The 16,133-nt window shown below is 55.0% G+C and overlaps 1 protein-coding gene across 6 annotated transcripts in view; it reads left to right on the top strand.

Moving 5' to 3' along the window:
• HIVEP3 (HIVEP zinc finger 3) overlaps positions 1 to 15,570 on the top strand; it is a 565,857-nt gene extending 550,287 nt beyond the window's left edge. For 5 of the 6 annotated variants that reach the window (XM_070368260.1, XM_070368256.1, XM_070368258.1 and 2 more), the window contains 3 exons: positions 3,924 to 4,010; positions 8,264 to 9,162; positions 10,701 to 15,570. In XM_070368260.1, coding sequence (XP_070224361.1) covers positions 3,924 to 4,010; positions 8,264 to 9,162; positions 10,701 to 11,510 — 1,796 coding nt within the window. In that variant the 3' untranslated portion in view covers positions 11,511 to 15,570. The remainder of the gene's footprint in view (positions 1 to 3,923; positions 4,011 to 8,263; positions 9,163 to 10,700) is intronic. The other variant, XM_070368261.1, reaches the window with a different exon arrangement.
• Positions 15,571 to 16,133: the final 563 nt, after the last annotated feature.

Below are 16,133 nucleotides of genomic sequence, written 5' to 3'. Positions count from 1 at the left end.
GCCAGAGCATTGAGTGCATCTGAGATAGTGGAATCTCAAACTCTGGGAGGTAGAAAGGGGCTAGTATGGGCGGTGACAGATGGAAGCAGAGCCAGCTCACTCTTGGCTCTCTCTGCATGAGGCAGGAGAGTGAGGGAAGCCATGAGACACTGAAGCTCCCTTGACTCCTCAGACCCTTCAGCCATCAGCCCAGATACCAAAGGAGCTACCCTCCTCTCAGGGCTCCTGCCTCCGTCCAACTGCCTCCGTCTCCTCCCTCCCCTTGTCCTTGGGCTCAGACTCGCCAGGCTGCATGAGAAATGAAGCTGCGCCCGGTGGTCTTCAGGGCCCTCCGTCGCCACTACCTGGCTGCACCGGCTAGGGAGCCTTCCTGTCCGTCTCTGTCCGCCTGTCTGTGTCTCCGTCTCTGTGTCAGACGTTGTGACAGCAGCTCCGGTCCTGGGTGCTAGCACCGGCTTGTCTCAGTGAGTGAGGCCGGGGAAGGCCCACTGGGATGTCCCTGTGGAGGTCTGGGGTCCTGTGTCCTCTTCTGAGAAGGTTCCCCGAGGCCAGCAGAAGGGCTGTGGTGGGTACAGGCCCTTGCGCCGATCGCCTGTGGACAGAGCTGGCAGTTTGGAGCAGCCCTCAGGGGCTGAGGGAGGGTGGTTGGTCAAAGCCCAAAGCCGAATGGGGTAGACACGGTTTTCAGCTTATGCTCTTGGTGGAGGATCCACCTGTGTTCCAGATGCCCATCATTTCCATCCGCTTGCCTTTCCTCCTTCATTCCAGGATGGTCAGGTTTGGGGTGAGGGGGCTGGGATGATGTGAAAAGCTGTGAACTCTGCTTGGAAAGCTGAGGCTCTGACCCTTGACAAGGAAATGGTGTCCAGGCCAAAAAAAGACACCTGCAGCCATTTGGTTCACCTCCTTCAATTCACAGAGGAGCAGGCAGGCATACAGAGGGGACACTCAGGGAGGGTGCTGGGTAACACTCAGGGCTGCACATCCGCCCCTATGTCCCCATGGCCTATCCCAGCAGCCACTCAGACTCCCAGCTCCTCCCTGCAGCCTCCGGGGCAGGGGCAGAGGAGAAGCTGGTGTCCAGGGGCTGCCTGGTGCCCTCTCCTGGGATTGCTGAGCCCAGACAGACTGGTGGAGGCATTTACATCTCAGCCATCATCTCAGCATCTCTCTCCTCCACAACCAGTGCGTGGCTGTGGCAGAGTCTCCCGGGTACTCAATGAACACTGACCGTTGGGGCAGGGGGGACACACAGAATGGGAAGGAGGGAGGTTCCATGCAGTGGCATCTGCTCTCTGCCAGGCACGCTCTGCTGCCACTCTACATGCGTTTGTTCGTCCACTTCTCCCAGCATCCCCATGAGGTAGGTACAACTTTACAGTTGCAGAAACTGGGGCTCAAAAGTTTAAGACACTTGCCCAAGAACACATAGCTAGCAAGCGACAGAGCCCAGACTCAGACCCAAGGCCACCAAGCTCCTACATGTCTTGGTCTGTCCCACCAGTATGGAGCACGCAAGGCACCTGCAGTCCTGAGACCTGGCTCCAGACGGGGCTCTGCGCTAGCTGGCAACGTGGCTTTGGCTGTTTGGTTCTCCGTGATGGTGAACAGGAGCTGTCCCAGAGCATCCCGTCACCTCAGACAGCGGATTATCTCATCCAGTGGCATCATTAGCACCAAGGCCAGGAGTCAGAACAGAAGCAGGAAGACCCTGGGCCTGGTAGGGGGTGGGTCACATGGTCTGGGAGGTTCCTCCCGACACTTTACTTCTGTGATGAGAAGAACATTTCCCACTCACGGTTATTATGCGCCCATAGTGTGCTCAGCACCTAACTTGGTTGAGTAAGAGACCCAACCCTTCCGGACAGAACAGCGCCAACAATAATGTCATAGCCAAAATGAGCAGTGTGCATAGTCCCCTGGGGTCTGGGGTATTCGGGGGATGGCAGGCTGGTCTCAGAACCTCAGGGGACGTTTGGTCTCTCTGGCCTATGTAACACTGCAGCTGCCTTGACCGCCCCCTGACATCCTGCTCAGGCTTTGCCTACTCACAACAGTGGGGCCAGAGGCCCATGATGTTGGACAGGGACGTTGGGGGTCCCCCAGCCCTGGGATGACTCTGGAAGTTATGGCTGTGCTCCCCATTTGGCCAGGAGTAGAAGATCCAGTTTTCTGTCCAGTTAAAGGAAGAAAATCTGAGGGAGAGATGGAGTCATAGACCAGGATGAGCAGGAGGGAAGGGGCAGGAAACAGCTCCTCTCCATCACTGCTGCCCTTGACCTGCACACCTCAGGCAGCCTCAGCTTAAGGCTCCTGTTACCTCTGAGCAAAACCTTAAGGTTCCTTAAAATTCTCAGAATAATTAAGAAAAACCCTTTGGTTCATGCATGGGTGCTCTCTCCCTAGTCACCCACCCATCCTCCCGTTGATCCATGTCTCCCATCCTCGCATCCTAAGAGCTTGTCTTCCTCTCATCTTCCCATCTTCCCCTCTCGTCTGCCTCTCCGCCTCTCTCCTTTGTCCTCCCACCATCCACCCTTCCATCCTGCCTGTCCTTTCATCCCCTTCTCTGTCTGCCTTCCCTATTGGGTGTGCTGCCTCCATCTCTCCATCCAACCAGCCCTCTCCCCCTTTCCCAGGTCACCTTCTCTTCCATTCTCCATCTTCTCATCTGTTTAGGGATCTACTCCCCATCTACCCTTCTATTTATTTTTATCCTCCATCTGTCTGTGCATCTGCTTATCTGCTCATCGAGTATCCCACCCATCTGTCTGGATTCTCCCTCTTCATCCTGTTTGTCACTCCATATTTCCTCTTACCCACTTCTCCATCCATCCATCTATCTGTCCACCAATCGTTCTATGCATCTGTTCCTGGAGTCCCTTCTTCTCTCTTCCATCCATCTGTTCAAACCTGCTAATAAGATGAGTGAGACAGAGTTCCTGACTCAAGGGCCTTGTGATGTATTATATGAAGGACCATGGAAATATAGCCATCCCTAGAGCAACAGTGAGCACATCACAGTTGGAGGCGATTGGTGAGCCCAAAGGAACATCGTGAGGCATCTGGCCAGCATCCTGAGGCGAGCTGGGGCTCTCCTGCCGGTCCTTCGCAGAGCGCTCCTGCCCATAGGGCTTTGTGACCTGTGAAGCGCTGTGCACACGTCAGGAAGAATCGGTGTCACAGAGTTTCCCCTGATTCCACAGAGCTTCTGGCTCTGCTCTTCAGCCCACTATGGACAGAGTCAGCCACCCCCCGAGGGCTTTGTAGTCACGGGGAGGACGGAGCCTTTGCTCAGCCTTCCCTGTGCCCACCACCCTTGGCCATGTCTGCATGGCAGTGACTTTGGAGGCCCAGGAAGGGGACATGACTCTCTAAGGAAGTCAGGACTTGGACCCCAGCCTTGTGGCCCCTAGGTCCCTGTCTAGCAGACTTCGCTATGCTGTCTGCCCTTTCCCCATGTCTATTAATAGCAGTAACTTTGTCCTGGTTCCTCCTCCCAAACCCTAAGATCCCTCCCTGTGGGCTGGCCTAGCAGTGTCCTCAGCCAGAAGGACATCCTCAGCACTCACTCCCATGCTAGTTCATGGGCTGGGTCCCTGCTCTCATCCCAGCATTTGAAATGGTCAGTAATCCTGTCACCAGCTCCTGGGCCCAGGGTTAAATCAGAAAAACTTTTGCATATGACTTGTCTTTTAATCTCCTTTTGTTTTTTTCACCAGCATCTCAGTTCCTCATTATACCCTCTGTCCGCTCACAGCCCCTCACCCACCCTACCCCGCTCCTCTGTACCATCGTGCACGGCGGCCGTGGCTGCACCCCTGACCTGAGCACGCGGGCAGAGTGATGTCCAGGCGCCGCCAGGCGCCACCCTGGCCCCCTGCCCTCCAGCCATGCCTGAGTCTGTTCTCATTCCTTTCCAGGGAATCTGACTAAGCATATGAAGTCGAAGGCCCACAGCAAAAAGTGCCAAGAGACGGGGGTGCTGGAGGAGCTGGAAGCCGAAGAAGGTAATGAATTGCCAACTCCCTCCTCCCCTCCCCCCTGCCCACCTTCCCCTCCCTCCCCTGGCCCCCTTGCCCGCCCTCCCCCTCCTTTCTGTCCTCCTTGCCTCTACTCCCCCTCCCCTTCTCCTTCCTCACCCTCTTCCTCACCCTCTTCTCCAGTCTTCCCAAATACAAAGAGACAAAGGCTAAGTTCACGGAATGATGGCACCCACGCCCTCCTTCTTACAGCACGCGCCTGGAGCCAGAGCACTTGAGCATTGCTGACTGTCATGCAGGTAGAGCACCCGGCACCCGGTGGGTGCTCAGTGAATGTATGGTGGTTACATTAATACACGAGTATTATAGTCAACATCGATTGAGCATCCACCTGTCAGGCATACTCTAGACACGTGCCGTGGTTACCTTGGCAAACCCTCACAATGACACAGTGAGGTACATACTTTTATATGCTCCACACCCACACTCACACCTCCACACTCTGGACATGGGCTTGGTGCTCAGGTCTTTTAGAGCTAGGGGCTTTCAAGAGACCCAAAGCCAGGCAGAGCTGACAGCCCCCTATCACCTCTCAATCCCACCCCACGTCCCAGCACCACACCCCAGCCTCAGTCCCCCAGTAGCAAGATTAGAGCCATATTAGGGCCAGTTTCTGTGAACACAAGGCAGAGTGGAAGGTGAGTCCAAGTCAGCATGTCTGGCTGGGCCCTGTCGGGCCTCAGCATCCAAGAAGGAGGCCAGAGCAGCTCTGGGGGGTAGATAAGCAACCAGAGATATTCTTCTGCAGTGAGCAAACCTTTGGCCAGATCCCCTAAAATCAGGGTCAAGAGAGTGTGAAAAAGAGAGGTGTGTGTTCCTGTGTCTTGTTTCTTTCTGTTTATCTGATTTGGGAATGTATGTGCAGTCTTAAAAACAAGTTAGATCATATTTCCTTTTAGGTGAAATGAATCAGCTTTATTGAACAGAATACAGTAAACTCAGAGCTGTGGCCTCCAAAATGAGAATGTGGGGTTACTGAGTTGATCAAGAAAGCACGTCAAGCCATTTACAGATGTCTTATTAAGTCCTCATAACTGTGGTAGAAACTGGTGTCACTCCTTTTTAAACTGAAGACATTTATTAAAGCTCAAACAGGTTATGGAAGTTGCCTGAGGTCAGACAAAAACCACTCCATGTGGCTCCATGCCACTCCAGTGCCTGGTGGGCTGGACAGGGGAGCTGCACCCAAGCCCAGAGCCCTGCCTGGGTGGGAGGCAGGGTGTGTCCACTAGCACCGCACCAGGGGTCCACTGGGTAAGTTCAGCTTCATTTTCCCAATGAGGCCGAAAATGATGACCAGATGACCTTATTTGAGAATGCATGAAATCAGTGCAGTCGTTCTAGAAATAATTCCTGCCAGCACCAGCCCTATTCTAAGTCCTACTCTAGGTGCTAGAGATTCTTCAATGAATGAAATATAGTTCCTGTCCTCAGGAAGCCTGCATTCTAGAGGGGAGCCGGGTAGTGAACAAATGTGGAATAGGGCAAGGGCCTTGAGTATGAAATAAAGCATCCATGACAGGTAGGGAAGTGTGGGGAGTGGCCTCTCTGTTCAGGTGATGTGAGCCGCGAACATGAGGCAGGGGGTCAGGAAGCCACGTGGAGCCTGGGGAAGGGCTCTCTCTGCAGGTGGAACAGCGGGTGCAGAGCCCCTGAGGACAAGAGTTGGGAAGTCAGAGACAGCTGCGGCTGTGAAGGTCAAGGGATGGGTTTAGCCGCCTGCTGGAGCGACTGCCCTGACTCTGTACGCAGAGGATGGCCGGTAGGGGGCGCGGCTGGAGGCAGTGATGCAGGCTGAGCACGTGTTGGACTGGGGGGGCGGAGGGAGGTGGAGAAACGTGCTGTTAGGTTTTGCTGACACATCAGGGCGGGGGCAGGTGGAGGGTGAACGCATGAGAATAAAAGCTCCAAGGATGGTTTCCGAGGTTTATGGCCTAGGAAACTGGAAGGATGGAGTTGCCATTTCCCGCGATGATGAAGATTCAGGGAGGAGCTTGTCTGTTAGACGCGAAGTGGTTGGGAGGTGGCCAGGCCGGCGCCGCAGCCCCGCCCCTGAGGGTGAGGAGGTTGAGCACCAGCGCCACCGTGTGGTCAGACCTCCCCAGCGCCCCGGCGCGCTTCGTTCAACCCGTCCCTTGGCTCCAGAGAGGCGGGACTTTGTGGAGATTGACAGTGAGGAGGGGGAATTGTTGATCGGCAGGGGCCTCCCGTAGAGCTCTGCAAGAGCCCAGATGTGGGGGGCCTGGCGAACCTTGTGCTGGGCAGGGGACTCTTGGATTCCGTCACTCCTGAGCTGGGTGCCTAGGGCAGGGTACCAGCCCTCTGTCCCTCAGCGTCTTCATCTGTTACAGACTTTAGGATCTTTCCTGCTGAATATCAGGAGCCGCTGATCCTGACTCCCTGACTGGTAGCACTACCCCTCTGACCTTCAACTGCAGCATGAGATGCTGCCCGTGCTGCCTGTGTGTTGAGGTTGTGGGGTACTTGGGGTGAGAAGAGCTGAGGTTTATTGGGTACTTACTAGGTGTCAGACCCTCACAATCCTCTCAGCAGCTTCATGAGGTGGCTTTTATTATTCTTACCCCTCCCCCCCCCCCACCATTTTACAGACAAGGAAACTGAACCCAGAGAGAAAAAGTAAATTATTCGACATTGCACAGTAAGGAAGGGGTGGGACTGAGATTCAAACCCAGACCATTTCCTGCTTCTCAGTGCATAAAAACATTTTTAAACTGGCAGTGTAATGATGTAGGGGTTATAAACCTTAGTCCTGACTCAGCCATTACTTTCTGGGTGACCTTGGGGAAACATTTGCCTGCTCTGGGCATGGGTTTCCCCACAGGTTGACGAGAGGTGAGGCTAGGTGAACTCCTGGAGCTAAAGTCTTAGGGCAAAGCTTTAGGGTATGTTTTGCCTCCCCCTCACGACCCCTGCTCTGTGGTCCCCAGCCCCTTCCCCATCTCTGGTCATTCTGCTCCCAGCTGCCAGGAGGTCATGCCCTTGGCCTCCCTTCACCTGACAGCTCCACCCCGCAGTTTTTTATCTACATCCTCTTGCATGCCCGACTGTCATCCATTTGCTGAGTGCTGAGCTGTTTGAAAGCACAAATGCTGGGCTTTCTGGTCCCGGTGCAACTTGGCATAGTGGGGTCCAGAGAAGCATGGTTGTACCAGTGACCTGAGTCAGCTCGTGTGTCCAGCTCTCTTAGTTAGTAGTTGAGTGGGTGCTGACATGAGCGTAGTGTTGGGCCAGCAGGACCCAAACCCTCAGGATCCTGCCAGGTGGGCGAGATGTTAGCGGAGCTCTCCCCAGAGTCCTGATTGCTGCCAACTTCAGAGATGCCCAAACTAGGCCTGTGTCCTGTTAGAGCTGACCCCGCTGGTGGGGCTGCCCCAGCAGAAGTCAGACCAGGAGGCTGGTATTTCAGAGCTCTACTCTCCTCCCCAGCTGGGAGCACCAGGGGTTCTACAAGCACCTTCTCTGGACATGAGTGGCTGGGAAGAGGCCCTCTCCGCAGGCTGAGGTCAGCTTAGCCAAACCTTCCAAGGGAACAGGGCTTGCCACCTGCCAGATGCTATTGTGCCAGGCATCAGCAGCGTGGCCACAGTGGCAGGTGTGTATGTGAACTGACCGTGCCCAGTGCTGCTGGCCCCGCCAGCATGGCTGCTGTATTCCAGAATAATAGATGTCTCCATGAATGCGCTGAGTGGCTACAGTTATTAATATTTGAGCCCTTGATATGTGCCAGGCTTGTGTTTCCTCCTCCTAGCAAACCTTATGAGATGAGACTGTCATATTCATTTGACAAAGATGGAGACAGAGGCCCAGCAGAGTGACTTAACTTGCTCTTGGTGAAGCCAGGACTGAATACTAACCAAAAAGAAAAAGAAAGGGAAGGCCTGTCTTGTTTGCTGTGGTTTGATGCCAGCCTTACTACTTACTTTGCCTGGGCAAGGTAAGGTGAACTGTCTCATCTTAGTTCCCTGTCTGTAACATGAAGATAGGAATAGTGCGTACCGGGCAGGATTATTTGTGGATTAGGTGAATTAACGCACATGCAGGCCCTAGAGCTGAACCTTAACATGGTAGATACGAAGTCATTTTTGCTGTTTACAAAGTGCTCCCATACCCTCAACGATCTTGGCCGTCAGGCGGGGTTTGTGGCACAGAGCAGCGTGGGGGGCGGCTGTAACCTCGGGCCTCCTGTGTCTGTCCCTCAGGAACCAGTGATGACCCATTCCAGGACTCGGAAGGGCGAGAGGGCGCAGAGGCCGTGGCAGAGCACCAGTTTTCAGACCTGGACGACTCGGACTCGGACTCGGACCTGGACGAAGACGAGGATGAGGATGAGGAGGAGAGCCAGGACGAGCCATCAGGCCCGTCCTCGGAGGCGCCCCCACCTGGCCCGCCAGCCACGCTGCCCGCAGACTCCTCACCCGTTCAGGGCCCTCAGCCCACAGAGGCCACCCGGGGCAGCTCGGTCTCAGAAGCCGAGCGCTCGGCACCCAGCAGCTGCTCCACATCCAGCCAAAGCATCCTGTGCCTCCCCCGGCTGGCACCGGCCCCCCGGGGCCCAGTGGAGAAGGACACAGGCTCGGCCCTGAGCTCCCAGGCCCTGTCCCCAAGGAGGCCGTGGTCCCCAAGCAAAGAAGCAGGCAGCCACCTACCACTCACCCCAAAACACTCACTAACCAAAAGCTACTCGTCTCCCCAGCGACATTCACCGGCCCGAGAGCCACTGGCCTCAGCCCCGAGTCCGCCTGGCTCCCAGACGGGCACTCTCCCCTGCGGGTCCCCGAGACTCGAGCTGTCTCCTCTTGCCCTCCACCCCCTGGGAAGGGAACTGCCTCTTCGAGCGCGCCTGCCCCCCGAACGCAAGGGCGCTGCAGACCCAGGCCCCCCCAGACACTCGCCCACCAGGAGATGGTCTCCAGGCCAGGCCGAGTCACCACCACGGTCAGCGCTGCCAGGGAAGTGGGCCTTGGCAGGGCCGGGCAGCCCCTTGGCGGCTGAGCGTGGCCCAGGCTCAGGGCTGGCCCCCCGGGCTCTCTACCCGCCCGCGCCTCTACCTCACAAGCTTCTCGGCAGAAGCCCAGCGGAGACCTGCACCTCCACATGGGTGAGTTCCTGTCCCCCAAGTGGCTGATGGGTGGGGGGCCGCGAGCTCACACCTCCCTGAGCGTCACACCCAGAGCTGGACCCCTGCCAGTTCAGCGGTTACCAATAAGGCGTGCATTGGGCACCACTTACACAGGCACTGTGCTGGGTGCCTGAAACCAGTCAGCTGTGTGTCAGAAGCAGCGGAGCATGGACTGTGGAGCTGGACTAAAAGAAAGTGAAAGTGGAAGTGTTAGTTGCACAGTCATGTCCAACTCTATGGACTGTAGCCGGCCAGACTCCTCTGTCCGTGGAATTCTTCAGGCAAAAATACTGAAATGGGTTGCCATGCCCTTCTCCAGAGGATCTTCCCAACCCTGGGATCGAATCCAGGTCTTCAGCATCACAGGCAGATTCTTTACCGTCTGAGCCACCAGGGACTACCTGGTAGTTTTTAAATTCTGGACTACCCAGAATTAAATCCGGGTTCTGTCACTTACGAGCCGTGTGGCTTTAGATGTGGTACAAACACTCATGCCATCTCCTCCCACCCCATTTCCATGTATTCTTTGAGCAGATGGCAGAGCCCAACCCAAATCTCCACGTCTCCAACATGACTGCCACCAGCACCTTCCGAGTCACTTGAGCCAGCTCCTTCCCATCTTCCCATCAGCACCGTCACTGTCACGTCATCAGTGCCATCTGCCATCAGTACACTCCAGCCACCCCATAGGCTTGATGACCGTGGTCACAACATCACTGCCACCACCACAGTCAGGATCCCCAGCACTGACACGTTATCATCATCGGCTTACTTTTCCTCTCCCAACACCTTTTCTGTCACTGGAGTGTCACGACCCAACATCTCTGCTCACCGCCAGCAGTGTCAGCACCATCACTCAAGCGATTCAAGCTCCAGGAGTAGTACCATCCAGGAATCTTAACTTGGTTTTTAATTTGGGGCTCAAGTTAAAATTCCTGGTGGTGAAAAAGTGAAAGTCGCTCAGTTGTATCCGACTCTTTGTGACTCCATGGACTGTGTAGAATTCTCCAGGCCAGAATACTGGAGTGGGTAGCCTTTCCCTTCTCCAGGGGATCTTCCCGACCCAGGGATCGAACCCAGGTCTCCCGCATTGCAGGCGGATTCTTGGTGGTGGGAGGAGGTTAAGAGCCTGGGGTGGGAACTCATGTTCAAGGGTAAAGTTGGGTCAGTATTGTCTGAGGAACAAGAGAGGCAGCAGAAGCAAGAGAGAGGGCCAGCGCACAGAAGCCAACAGAAGGGGCAGCTCCATTCTCTGAAAACGAACGCGCTGGCCAGAAGCGTGGGGACCTTGGTTCCTGAGTGTGCCTATGGCCACTATAGGGCTGGAGATGGCCCATTCCAGAGAGGGCACCCACCTAGGGTGCCACCGTAGGCAAGGGTTGGGACTCAATGGTGGCCCAGCTCAGCCAGGACCTGCTCTGTGATCTCGCCGAGCCCCCTCCTCACTCTAGTCCTCAGGGTCTCCAGGTGCCCAGCAGGTAACCCTCGCCTTCCTCTGTCTTCTTTTCTGACCCTAGCAGAAGGCCGAGTCGCCAAGTCCGTCCTGTTCACCTGCTCCCGCTCATCCTCTCTTCTCCCGACCCTTCTCGGCCCCCCATGACTTCCACGGCCACAGCCCGGCCCGGACGGAGAACATCTTCAGCCACCTGCCTCTGCACTCCCAGCGCTTGACCCGCGCCCCGTGCCCCCTGATTCCCATCGGCGGAATCCAGATGGTGCAGGCCCGGCCGGGGGCCCACCCTATCCTGCTCCCCGGGCCCAGCGCGGCCTGGGTCAGCGGCTTCTCGGGGGGCGGAAGCGACCTGACAGGGTCCCGGGAGGCCCAGGAGCGAGGCCGCTGGAGCCCCACCGAGAGCTCGTCAGCCTCCGTGTCCCCCGTGGCCAAGGTCTCCAAATTCACACTCTCCTCGGAGCTGGAGGCCAGGGACTACCCCATGGAGAGGGGGAGGACGAGAGGGGGCCTGGGCAGACCTCCCGACTGGGAGCCCCGTGCGGCCCAAGTGCCCACAGAGCCCACGCCGACGCACAGCCCCCGCACCCCACCAGAGACCTCACCCCGGGCACCCCCAGGCCACCGGGCAGAGTCCCGGAGCCCCCACCTGGAGTCACCGCGGGTGCCGGCCAACCCTGCGGCCTCCGCCACCCCGCCGCTGGACCGCAGCAGTTCCGTGGGCTGCCTGGCCGAGACCGCTGCTCGCTTCCCAGCCCGGAGGAGGAACCTCTCCGGGGAACCCAGGACCAGTCAGGGCTCCCCCCAGCCCTCGGGAAGTGGGGGGTCCGGGACACCTCCACACCAGCCCGAGGAGCGGGGGCCCCGGAGCACTTAGCCTCTCCCTGACCACTTCAGCATCTGGTTTCTGGTGTTTGGCAACAGACGTTTCCAGCCGACTTCCTCGAGTCATCTTGCTGTCACGGGCTCCCTGTCCCATCTGTTGATCTTTCCAAGCAGCTTCTGCTCAGCCCCCATCTGTCTTATCTTCCCACCTCGTATGCAGTTACCTGTGCCTTTTTCTATGACCTTTTGTTGCTTGAAAAGAAACAACACACACACAGACATAAAAAAAAAAAAATCCCACGAGGAGACTGAGGCTGTGAATATTTAGATGGGACCTCACCCTGGGCCACTGCGATCAGCAGCCCCCCACAAAGCTGGCAAGAGGCAGTCAGTTGCTGAAAGAAAGGGGATGCACTGAGGGAGAGACAGAGAAAAAAAAAAGAAACTTTTAAAAATATATGAGTAAATGTAAAAGCAAGCACTCCTATGTACAGAGTTTATGGTTCCTATTTATTGCTGCTTCATCCCACCCCAGCTAGTGGCCTCCCCTGGCTGCTAGCAGAAGGGTCAGCGGCCCAAGGCAGAGGGACAGGCTGGGAGACTCCATGGGCAGGTCCAGAAAACTCCAACTTTCCTTTTCCAAAGATAAGGTAAATTTTCCTAGGATTTCAACACAAACTGTTTGGAGCAGGTAGAAGGTAGTTGCTGGTTGGGTCCCCAGGGCTCGCAGACACCCTGGTGGTCTGACTCGTGATCCCATTCTGGCATTTGACCCATAGACAAATCCCCCCACCCCGGCACCTCTACTCTGCACCCTGCCCTCAACCTTTGGACTGGGGAAGGAGCCCTGACCACCCATCTCCCGGTTCCTGAGCACCTGACCTCGGCCTTGCTCTCAGGGCCCCAGCCATTGCTGCGCCTTTGTTCTAGTAACTACCCACAAGGCTGAAGGGACAAGGCCTAACCCCTGGGGGTCAAGATCCAAGGTGCATTGCCTTGCCATTCCCAAGGCCAGGCTTGGGCTTCATTTCACATTTGGTCCCTGGGGTACAAAGGGCTCTATTTCCTCCATGACTGGGCTTTTCCGGTACTTAGCACTGGAAGTTTCCAAGGACTCATTTCTGGACCTCTTTGCAGCAGGACCAGTCCTCCTATTGGCGTGTCACACACTGTCAGGCCTCTACTATCCCCAGGAAGTACCCAGAACCATGACTGGTGGGAACTGCCCAGGCCTCCTATTGGTTGGCTTAAATCTCTTTTAAAAAATAAAATTATATATGTGTATATATACATATATATATATAGAAAGAGAATGGTGTTTGATATTTCCCCTAGCCTCCTATTGTCCGAGGTCATTTCAATTCTTCTCCAAAGCAATCAAGAATAACTAGTGCCTCATTTCTCATCCCCATCTCCTCCTTTAAGAAGCTGCCCTGTATTTTCTGGGGCAAAAGCCTGCTTTGTAAAAAATACTAATAAATAGTAATAACATGACTAGAAATTAAAATCCCAAGTTGAAATATAGAACTTGAACTCTAGCATGTTTACCCAGCCCTGGGATAGGTGGGGTTTTCCCCAACCTCCAGAAATTATTTTCTTTTGTCTCTACCAGGGGGAGAAAGCACAAGGACCGTGGTCACAGCCCAGCCAGGCTAGGTGCTAATGCCGCAGAGCAGGGACCTCCTTGGCCGGTCCTCATTCCTCAGCCAGGCTGTATGAATCCTGTGGCCAGAGGGGGCTCCTGGGCTGTTGAAGTTGCTTAGACAGGACACCATAAGGTGCAGAGGGCTACACCATGCAGAGGCACCTCTGTGGGCTCCTACCCTTGGGCGTAATTCCCTCTTCCACCAGTTCAGGACTTTTCCTTCCTTGGACTCTGCTGCCAGGACAAACTAGCCAGGCCACCTGGTTCATTTCCCTCTGGCTAAGACAAAAAGGGGACAATAGGGATGGGCTTCCCTGGGAGGGGGTGGCTGGGCCCCAGGGTGCTGAGGCTAGGGTTAACCAGCACTTCCTGGCTGCCTGACCCAGGGTCTGAAGCTCTTGGTCCCCCTGGAAGAAGGCTAACAAGCCCAGCCTTGGCTATGCTGGCACTTGTGGGTCCTGGCAGAAAGCTGGAAGGAGCCCCGGACCCCAGTCACAGCCTTGGCCAGAGGCTGGGTTTTTCCTCACCCTTGCTTTCCAACCTTACCCCAGGGCAGAGGCGAGGGACATGGGAAGGTGGCTGCCTAAGGACTGGAGACTTCAAGGGCCGAGGCCTGGGAGCTGAATAAAGGGCATTGCTTCAGCCCAGGCTTGAAATCTTCCTGGGCAAGATCTTCCAGCTCCCAACCTACAGAGCAGCAAACAGGGGGCTCTGCTAGAGTAGCCCCTGACCTTGGGGGTAGCCAGGCCCCTCCTCCAAGCCCTGCCCCACAGCTCTCCCTGGGGCATCATTCCTCTGGTACTCAGACAGCCCAACTACTAAGGTTTCCTTCCTGGAGCCGTAGTCATGGCTGGTGGTGGTCAGCAGGGGAGAGTCAGGCACAGGCAGAGGGGATGGGGGCCAGGAGTCACCAGAGACCCATTTCTCAATGACAGACACAATGTGCAAGCAATCTGGCCAAAAGGTTGTTGCCCTGCACAGGCATCCAGAGAAATGGACTTGATGCCACCCGCCTGGGCTGTATGTCACTGGGCATGGCTCTCACCCCCTCTGCCTCACTCAACTCCTGCTCCCCCAAACACAGAGCTCCCAGCCCGCACGCACACCTGCATGATAAGGGAAAGACTCTCACATCACACCCTCCTCCTGCCCTGCTCCCAGCCACTTTCACATTTCCAGCCTGCCTGTGACACTGTTGTCCCTGTTAAGGGACACAGTGGAGAAAGCAGTGCCCATTGTTGGCACAGACACCTGTGCCTGTTCTGCTGAAATGTGCAGGACAGTCATTCCTGGGTACAGGCTGGCTCTGGTCCTCGGGTGTTGGCAGCCTTGCGGGCTGGAGACCAACTTGCTGGGGTTTCAGAGCCAGCTCTTGTCATGGGGATTCCAAGCCAGCCGGCCCCCAGGTCTACCCTCCAGGATGCCCTTCACCCTCAGGACAAGCTCAGGGTCATTCTGGGCACTAACCTGTTCCTCTCCAAGGCACCTTTTACAAGCCTACTTCCCCTGCCCCACCACCCACCAAGGCCCCGACTACTAAGACCCTCCAGGAAGTCAACAGCAGCGAACTGCCCGCTCTCCCACCTCCATCACCTCCAACTTCCAGACCCAGCAGTCCCTTCACCTCTCTCTGTGTTAACAAGTCTGAAAGATTTAATTTCTGGGTCCAGGTAGCCCCTGCTCCATCCTCACCCAACCCTTTTGAATAAGAATAAGCAAGATAACTAAGCTGAATTGCTTTCTAGTCCTTTCTCCAGACAAAACCTCTTCAAAATAAAAGTCCTGCCTGGACAGTCATCCTTGGAGACAGATCTGCAGCACTGACCAAGGGGAGAAAGTTCCCAAAGACCTGTTCCACCAATTCTGCTCCTGAGTCGTGAATCCTGTCTGCTTTCCATCAGAAAACTGCTTCGGCACTTATGATCACTTTACTAAGCCTAGTGTTAAAAAAGGAAGAGAAAAGAAACAGAAAAAAGAAATGTATAGGCAAATGTAAGATAACACGCTCTCTGTAAGATAGAAATTTGCCTTTTTTTTTTTTTTTCCTAAAAGGTGTATGTATTCTGTATGTGAAATTGTCTGTAGAGAGTTTCTATGTTCTTAAATGGCAATACATTCCAAAAATCGTACTGTAGATATGTACAGCAACCACACTGGGATGGGGTAGTTTTGCCTGTAACTTTATTTAAACTCCAGTTTCTCTACTTGCATCTTGCAATGTCGGTATGGTATATATATCAGTGCAAAAGGAAAAAACAAAAACTCCCACAGGTCTAAAGCACAGAGTCTGATGTACAAAAAGAAAATACTGCTCAGTATTGATGTGTGACCTTTGTTGTAAATTACATCTGTACTGTGAATGAGAAGTTTTTACAAGTATAATAATTGCCTTTATTATAGCTCTGGCTGAGTGTTCAGCCTGAGGATATTTTTTTAAAAAAAACAGCACGTTGGAATAAATTTGAAAATCCCAACAGAGGCCTGCTTGCCCGGCTCATGATTTTTCTTAGGGCTGTAGAATGTCAGAGCTGGAAGGACACTCGGAGTCCCAAGTGCTTCTTCTGCTACAGAGAAATCAGGGCCAGGGAAGGCGAGTGGCCAGGCCATAGTCACACAGCCTGGGATTCCAAGGGCCCCGCCCTTCCAGGCTTGGCAGGAGGCACAGGTACACGGCCATGTGGTTTGGGGTCTGTATTCATTTCCTAGGGCTGCTGGATCAAATGAACAAACTAAATGGCTTAAAACAGCAGAAATGTGTTCTCTCACATTTCTGGAGGCCAGAGGTCTGAAACCAAGGTTCCTGGGGAGGCTCTGAGGAGGATCTGGGCCAGACCTCTGTCCTCACTTCTGGGGGCTGCAGGCCATCCTTGGCCTTTGGTTTGTCGTCACAGCACTCTCGTCTCCGCCTCTGCCTTCGTTCTCGCTGCCTTCTCTGTGTGCTGTCTAAGGGTCCTCATCACTGGACTTGGGGAACACGCTCATTCAGTATGATCTCATCTCTAGATCTTTAACTGAAGTATATCTGCGAAC

The sequence above is a fragment of the Bos mutus genome, chromosome 3 (genome assembly GCF_027580195.1).
Source record: "Bos mutus isolate GX-2022 chromosome 3, NWIPB_WYAK_1.1, whole genome shotgun sequence".
NCBI lineage: Eukaryota > Metazoa > Chordata > Mammalia > Artiodactyla > Bovidae > Bos > Bos mutus.
The sequence above is the reverse complement of the archived record's forward strand: the minus strand, read 5'-3'. Positions and strand labels throughout refer to the sequence as shown.